The sequence below is a fragment of the Solanum lycopersicum genome, chromosome 12 (assembly GCF_036512215.1).
Source record: "Solanum lycopersicum chromosome 12, SLM_r2.1".
NCBI classification, from domain to species: Eukaryota; Viridiplantae; Streptophyta; class Magnoliopsida; order Solanales; family Solanaceae; genus Solanum; species Solanum lycopersicum.
In genome coordinates, this window is record NC_090811.1 from 7,060,031 (window position 1) to 7,069,165 (window position 9,135).

Below are 9,135 nucleotides of genomic sequence, written 5' to 3' on the forward strand. Positions count from 1 at the left end.
ATTGGAAATGTTGAGGGAGAAAAAGCTTTATGCCAAGTTCTCTAAGTGTGAGTTTTGGCTAGATGCAGTGTCCTTCTTGGGGCACGTGGTTTCTAAGGAGGGAGTGATGGTGGATCCTTCTAAGATTGAGACAGTGAAGAATTGGGTAAGACCTACTAATGTGTCAGAAATAAGGAGCTTTGTTGGGTTAGCTAGCTACTACCGTCGATTTGTCAAGGGATTCTCTTCTATTGCTTCCCAATTGACAAACTTGACTAAGCAGAATGTTCCATTTGTATGGTCGGACGAATGTGAGGAAAGCTTTCAGAAGCTCAAGACCCTGTTGACTACCGCACCTATCCTTACCTTGCCAGTAGAGGGTAAGAACTTCATTGTTTATTGTGATGCATCCTATTCTGGTTTGGGTGCAGTACTAATGCAAGAGAAGAGTGTGATTGCTTATGCTTCAAGGCAATTAAAGGTGCATGAACGTAACTATCCGACCCACGATTTGGAATTGGCTGCGGTAGTGTTTGCATTAAAGCAATGGAGACACTATTTATATGGGGTTAAGTGTGAGGTCTACACAGATCATCGTAGCCTTCAGTATGTCTTTACACAGAAAGATTTGAACTTAAGACAGAGGAGATGGATGGAGTTACTAGAGGACTACGATATCACTATCTTGTATCATCCGGGAAAAGCGAATGTTGTGGCAGATGCTTTAAGTAGAAAAGCGGGAAGCATGGGAAGTCTAGCTCACTTTCAAGTTTCTAGACATCTATTGGCTAGAGAGGTTCAGATCCTGGCTAACGACTTGGTGAGGTTAGAGGTAAATGAGAAGGGAGGATTGTTGGCTAGTGTGGAGTCAAGATCTTCTTTTCTTGACAAGATTAAGGGAAAACAGTTTAATGATGAAAAATTGATCCGGATCCGAGATAAAGTGTTGAAAGGAGAGGCTAAGGAAGCACAAATCGATGAGGAAGGTGTTTTGAGAATTAAGGGAAGGGTATGTGTACCCAGAGTTGATGATTTGATTAACACTATTCTGACAGAGGCTCATAGTTCAAGGTATTCGATACATCCGGGTGCAACCAAGATGTACCGTGACCTAAAGCAACACTTTTGGTGGAGTAGAATGAAGCGTGATATTGTGGATTTTATTGCCAAATGTCCAAACTGTCAACAAGTAAAGTATGAACACCAGAGGCCCGGAGGAACACTTCAGAGAATGCCCATCCCTGAATGGAAGTGAGAGAGAATTGCAATGGACTTTGTAGTCGGTCTTCCCAAGACATTGGGAAAGTTTGATTCTATTTGGGTAATTGTTGATAGGTTAACTAAGTCTGCTCACTTCATTCCGGTCAAGGTGACTTACAATGCAGAGAAGTTAGCCAAACTTTACATCTCGGAAGTGGTGCGATTGCATGGGGTTCCACTATCCATCATATCAGATAGAGGTACGCAGTTTACTTCTAAGTTTTGGAAAACATTATATGCGGAATTGGGTACTAGGCTGGACCTCAGTACTGCGTTCCATCCTCAGACCGATGGTCAGTCTGAGAGAACGATTCAAGTGTTGGAAAATATGCTTCGTGCATGTGTGTTAGAGTTTGGCGGCCATTGGGATAGCTTCTTACCCTTAGCGGAGTTTTCATACAATAATAGCTATCACTCAAGCATTGATATGGCTCCATTTGAAGCATTGTATGGTAGGAGATGTAGGTCTCCCATTGGTTGATTTGATGCATTTGAGGTTAGGTCTTGGGGTACTGACCTTTTGAGGGATTCGATAGAGAAAGTGAAGTCTATTCAAGAAAAGCTTCTAGCGGCGCAAAATAGACAAAAAAAATATGCAGATCGAAAGGTTAGAGACTTAGAGTTCATGGAGGGAGAACGAGTCTTGCTGAAGGTTTCGCCCATGAAAGGGGTGATCCGGTTTGGTAAAAGGGGTAAACTAAGTCCAAGGTACATTGGACCATTTGAAGTACTTAAGCGAGTAGGAGAGGTGGCTTATGAGTTAGCCTTGCCTCCAGGGCTGTCCGGAGTGCATCCGGTATTCCATGTGTCTATGTTGAAAAGATATCACGGGGATGGAAACTACATTATCCGTTGGGATTCAGTTTTGCTTGATGAGAATTTGTCTTATGAGGAGGAACCTGTTACCATTCTAGATAGAGAAATTCGCAAGTTGAGTTCAAGGGAGATTGCATCCATCAAAGTTCAATGGAAGAATCGACCCGTTGAAGAAGCCACTTGGGAGAAGGAGGCGGATATGCGAGAAAAATACCCATATCTGTTTACAGATTCAGGTACTCCTTTTCGCCCTTGTTTTCCTTCTTGTGATCGTTCGGGGACGAACGATGGGTAAATTGGTATCTATTGTAACGACCTGTTTAGTCGTTTTGAGCAGCAGATTTTATTTCTGGAAAAACAGGCTGAGGCGATGGACCCCACGACGGACCGTCATGGGCACGACGGACCATCGCAGGGTCTCGTTTCAAAACACTTAGAAAATCTGAAATTGGGTACTGAAAATCGACTCTCTGAACTTTGTGACGGAATGGCAGGACGGACCATCACAGGTGTGATGGACCGTCACAGACTCTTCAGAGAAATTGAGTCTCTGAACTCTGTGACGGGCAGCAGGACGGACCGTCGCAGGCGCGACGGGTCGTCACAGACTGCGAAATCCCAGTCAGGGTCGGATTTCTTTACACGTTTTAAGGGACGTTTTGGACTATTCCTACTTTAATTATAAAGTTAGAGGGTTAATGTTAATAAGTCTAATTACTTGGGGGTTAAAAGAGGTAACCTTAAGTTAATTAGTGGGTTATTATTGTCATCTTTTGTTTTTAATTATATACTAATTAGGGTAAAAGAAAGAGGGTTTGAATAAACAAAACAGAAAGAACAAGAGAAAGAGAGAGACAGTCGAACGAGAAAGAGGATCGAACGAGAGGAAAAAACACAAAGCTTGGGAAATCACTTGCTTGATCACGAATCTTCGGTGGAGGTAGGTTATGGTTTTCATGCTATTCGTAGTAAACTCCTCATAGCGAATGATATGTGTTAGTAGTATTGTGAACCTTCTATATGCTTAATTGTATGCGTGCATGAATGATGTGATTATGTAATTATGAATAAATAAGCATGATGAAGTTATTGAATCCCAAATCTTGAAAAGAAACCCTAATCTACTTTGTTAATGATGATGCCTTGGTATAAAAGAAGGCTTGATGAATGAAAGTAGTGAGATTAGGGGATCGGGTGCCACGTTCCGGTACCAGGATAGAATATGGATCGGGTGCCACGTTTCGGTACCAGGATAGAATATGGATCGGGTGCCACGTTCCGCTACCAGGATAGTATAGGAGGATCGGAGTGTCACGTTTCGACACCAGGATAGTATAAGGATCGGGTGCCACGTTCCGGTACCCGGATAGTATATGAGGATCGGAGTGTCACGTTCCGACACCAGGATAGTATATGGATCGGGTGCCACGTTTCGGTACCAGGATGGATCGGGTGTCACGTTCCGACACCAGGATAGTATATTGAGGGGCGGAGTGTCACGTACCGACACGAGGGGAATAAAAATAATGAGTCTTGAAAGATGATAATATATTCAAATCTAATGAACCTAATTCCCAAATGAGTATGATGAGGAGGCGTGAGTCCTCATTGATGTGCTTGGTGTTGTAACCAAGGGTTATGGTAACTGTAAATGCTGCATGCTAAAGATATTAGTTGATTTTATGATATTGCTTAATATATACTATTTTCTATTTTGAGTTGGCCGATGATATCTACTCAGTACCCGTCTTTTGTACTGACCCCTACTTTTATTGTTTTCTTCTTGTTTATTTGTGAAGTGCAGCAAACGTGCCGTCGTTTTCGACTCAACAGTAATTCAAGCCAGTCTTACTACATCGGAAATTCAGGGTGAGCTAATGCTTCTAGCTTGGACTGGATCTTCTTCTTCAAGTCTTGATGCCTTGAACTTCCGGCATGGACTAGCTTCTTATGTATTTTTAGCTTTTAGAATACTCTTAGTTTAGTCATTTGATCGTAGATGTTCTTGTGGTGATGACTTCCAGATTTTGGGGATAATAATAGTTATTGATTTTATTAATGAGTTTAAGTCTTCCGCATTACTTTATGTTGATATTATATTGAAATGTTAAGGTTTAGATTGGTTGGTTCGCTCACATAGGAGGGTAAGTGTGGCTGCCAGTCGCGGCCCGGATTTGGGTCGTGACATGAAAAGACCTACCAAACATTGAATTAGTTTAGTAAGATGAAAAGTATCCTGAAGTATTGAAATGTTGAAATAAATGACAATTGCAAAGTAATTTATCCACCTCTTTGTATAACCAAATACTTAATTGATTGTTATAAAACTTTAAGTATGCAATGTATGTGTACATTATTGAGTAGTGTTGAATATAACAATTTTTTTCATTAATGATAGAATATTTAATTAATAATATTTTTATAATAATTTTATTTAGTGTAGGGTAAAATGATAATTCAACTTTTCAATTTAGAGCTTTCCACTTTTTTTTTTTTTATATATATATATATATATATATATATATATATATATATATGTATGTATGTATGTATGTATGTATGATATTTCTATTGTTTCAGCCTGATGAAGAGGTAGAGCTTTGTTTACTTTGAATAAAAAAATTGGATGACAATAACTTAAATCACCAAACAAACGGGAGCTATCAATTTTTTTTTGATGTGGATTTAAAATTGAATGTTGAAGTTATTATACAAAATTTGTGTTATTTTTATTTGACATAATTTGAATTTTTGAAGCTTATTATTACAAATTTGTTTAATGTAATTTGATTTTCTTTAAATGTGTTATCTAGTAAAATTATTCATTATTTTGAAGGCTTGATGAAAATAAAATTTCACATTTATAATAATAATAATAATAATAATAATAATTTTGTAAGACTCCATAAATCAAATTATATAATAAATTTTAATCACATATCATGAATATTTGAAATCCACACAAATTTAATATTTAAAATATTAAAATCATATTATGAAGGTTTAAGATGTCACAAACTTATACTAAAACACCTCCACAAATTTAAAAGTCAATTTGAAGGGAGCGTCGTCAAGGTTTATTAAAATCACTGCAAATATGCTCGTGACAAGAATAATTGTAGCAGTTTTAGAAACAGCCACATTTTAATTAGTGAAATCCCTAAATCGGCATGAATTGACAAAATAACCCCCGTGAATTGAGCATTTTTTGTAGTGATTGTCTATTACTATTAATAACACAAATGGTTGATTGACACAACAAAGATTACTAGGTTTAACCATAAAATAACATTAGCCTAAAAATGCCCTTTAATTCGATCTACAAATAATTCCCTAAGTCTTTTATCCATTATAACAATTGACTTTAAACATAAATATCACTCAAAATTGAAGAATCCTTCATGGAAATCCATGCCCCTTCATATCGCGTCACTGTCAATCCTTATCTTTTTTCAATCACCATTCCTTCCCCACAAAAAAATAATCTAAAATACAATTAATTCATTTATTCCAAAGGCTAAGAAAAATTGTAAGAATCTAGAATAATTATGGGATGATAAATACTTATACATTGTAAAATAAGATATACAAATTATAAATTCATTATTCATCAGGTATGCTATGATTATATATTATATACGAAACTTGTGATTTTGGAGAAGTTTATACAATTTGATGCTTTTCTTTGATGAATTTGAATATGATACAATATATACGGTAGAGATTCCTAAATATTAACACACATGAAGTATCTTTTGTATCAAATAACAGAGATTGCTAAACTTAAGAGAAATAAAATATGTACGGCTAAAACAAAGATTCAACTTAGTCCAAAATTTTGATTAAAAAAGAACTTATTAATCGAACAATAAATTCATAAACGATTGAAACAAAAACTACAATAACATGAAATGAAATGAAAAATGCAACAAATTAAGACACACTCGATGAAAACGGACACAAAGAAAAAATGATAGAACATTATAATGATTACATTATCAATCGAGGTCCTTTGAATGTCCATCATATTCAACATTGACGCCATTGCCTTCTTTTGGTGTAGACTCTATACCACTTCCATCCCCTAATGTAGCTATAGACTGAATAAACCAGGGGTCATTGAATGACTCTTCCATTGGACTTGCTGATAAGGTTATATTTTCTTTGTTGGATGGAGGATTTGGAGCATGGTTAAGTTCTTTCTTTCTTTCATCTAGTTTAGCCATTTTTGCAGCAAACACCTTTAACAAACCTTTCATTTCTCTAACATCAAGTTCATCAATACTTTTTCCCTCCACTAATTGATTGAATAGGATTTCCATTTCCTTTGCCTCATTCATTTTCTGTAATTTGGTAATTTGTTCTTCTTTCTTATCAACTAACTTTTGAAGATAGTCTTCATGTGTGACCAACTTATCGAGCCTTTTGAACTCAAGAAAACTTAAATACCTTGTCAAGACATCCTGAGCCAGACTTGCGGATTTCCAAGCAATGGGTTGAATTTTTCCTGGCCTAAAAATAATTATGGCAGCTTCTACGTCACACAAAATAGAAAGCTCTTCTGCCTTCTTGAACAAACTTATTTCTCTTCTATCTAAGATGGAATTTCTCACATTTTCACTGTAATTCCTACTGTCTCTGAGCCTTTTTGTAGCCATATTTGATACTCAAATTAAAAAAAAATACTTTCTTTTGGAGTAGAATATATAAAATTTGAAGAGATGTGTGACTTTTATAGTTGTGAAACAAAAATTGTCAATCTAGTCAAATGAAGAACTTTCATAATTTAGGTTCCAAATTTTAAATAATTTGATTACTATAATATGATTTTTAGGAAATTATTATTTTTCCTTAAAAAGATGAAATTGTTAATATTCAAATGAAATTTGACAGGTCATATTTCATGATTATTTTTGGAGATGGAAAACACAATAACTTACTTTTTACATGGGCATATTTGGTAGAATATTTATAGAAAATATATTTTATAAAAGACGTTAACATATTTTAGAAAAAAATTGCATCATATTTCAATATTTCGATAGATAAAACAATTTATGATAAGTTTACGTCAAGTATGACATAGGAAAATATATGAATACTTCTAATTAATTATAATATTTTTTTCGTTAAAGATTGACAATAATATATCGATTGAAGTAAGTTTTTAGATATGAAATCGAATCTAGTAACGAAGATTTTTTTCACAAATAAGAAGTTTGATGAGTCAAAATCTAAGGCATGATGGCACTTCTACTATCCAATTGGTAGGTAAGCCAACCTCCACTGAAATTAATATAAAACAATCATACAAAAGGGATAATGCACAAGTACCCCCTCAACCTATGCCCGAAATCTCAGAGACACACTTATACTATACTAAGGTCCTATTACCCCCCTGAACTTATCTAGGCCTTTTTGCCTATGTGGCACTATCTTGTGGGCCCAACGCTGGTTGGCTTTTTCTTTCAAGCTAGTGCCACGTAGGCCGAAAAAGGGGTAGAAAATTAATTATAAAATAAGTTGGGGGGGGGGGGGGGTAATAGGACCTAAGTATAATATAAGTGTGTCCTTGATATTTCAGGCATAGGTTGAGGGGTACTTGTGCATTTTCCCCATACAAAACTAATAACATTAGCAAAATCAAGTCTAATAACTCAAAGACATAGATATAATATAAGTGTGAAGGTAGAAAATACACCCAAAATTTAGTGTTACTAGTAGTTCAAGAGCACCGAACTAAATACATATACTTCAAAATATAAGACCATCTGAAGTCGTAAATGTTGATACCCAATTTTGACCCTCATCGGTATAAATTAGTTCTCCAGTTTCTTAAATTTTTCAAACGGTTTAAAATAATTAGTTTTATAAATTTTGTGAAAAAAATAAAATAATATATGAATTTTGCGTTATTTTTGGATACTTTGTCACTTTCTTATAGTTTTTAGATAGCATATATATTTTTACATGATTATGTATATAGTTGGTATATTTTACGATTATTTCTCAAAAATATTTTAAATTTTAGTAAGTATTCTATTTAAATAATTTAGTTTAAATTATGGTTATATTTTGAATCACTATTTTACAATTAAAATAATTATATTACTAAAATAAAGAAGCTCGTTGGTTAATTAATACAAATTCGTTTTATTTAAGTTTTAGCCAAATTTATCCTCTTAACTCAATTTGACTATTTATTAAATTTAACCCATCTTAAATTTCCAATTTAATACATTTTGGGTCATTCTCGCAAATTCCCTTTAATTCCCAATTCCAGCCCACCTCATTCCCTTCCAGGCCCATTTTTATTTCTTCTTGTCCCTGCCCATTTCAGCCCAACTCTTCCCAGGCCCAACCCTTTTCTACCCGACCCAATTCTTGCTTTTTCACCTCTCTTCCCAGCCCATTTTTCCTTTAACCCGACCCAATTTTCCTGCTTCCTCTTCAAAACTCAGCAGCCACGCACAGAGCTCCCAGAAAAAAAAAGTAATAGCCCTTCCTTCCCTCCAACGTACATCGCGACCTTCCCCTCTCGCCTTTCTCTCGTACGAAGAGTACGCCTAGGTGTCGAAATCTCCTCTCCCCTCTTGTCCTTTCCCTCAAATCGGATGGCTATGCTCATCTTGCCGTTGGAGAATAAGACAAATTCGTACCATTCCATTTCAAACCTTATTCCTTTAGGTTTTGGGATTTCAAATTGGGACACGAAATTGCGATTTTACCCCAAACCTTCTTCCGTTTTCCCCCCGCTCTCCACCCTTAAGAAATGGCTATATATATTGCCATTTCCCCACTGTTTTTGGGGTTTTTTTGGGTTTTGGGGGGGTTGTTTTTTTTTTCGTTTTTTTGTTGTTGAAGAAAGAGGCTTCAGTTTTCCTAGAAAGTTTTTCAAGAACTCAATAGGTATAGATAAAATAGAGAGAATAGAAAAAATTTGAAAGATATTGTCCATCTTTCATTATAGTGTGCTCGAACTGTGATGTTCCATTGAAACGTCTTAGCCGTTGTTCGTGTTTGTCTTCGGTGTGGAAGCTCATCCTTGTCTAGCTCGTTTAGTCTCCGGTTCGCTGCTAG

At 35.7% G+C, this 9,135-nt stretch overlaps 1 protein-coding gene across 1 annotated transcript; it reads right to left on the reverse strand.

The window, feature by feature from the left end:
• Window positions 1–6,053: 6,053 nt before the first annotated feature.
• Window positions 6,054–6,713, reverse strand: LOC101249893 (agamous-like MADS-box protein AGL36). Its single transcript, XM_004252093.3, has one exon. The coding sequence runs from the start codon at window positions 6,711–6,713 to the stop codon at window positions 6,054–6,056; it is 660 nt and encodes a 219-aa protein (XP_004252141.1).
• Window positions 6,714–9,135: the final 2,422 nt, after the last annotated feature.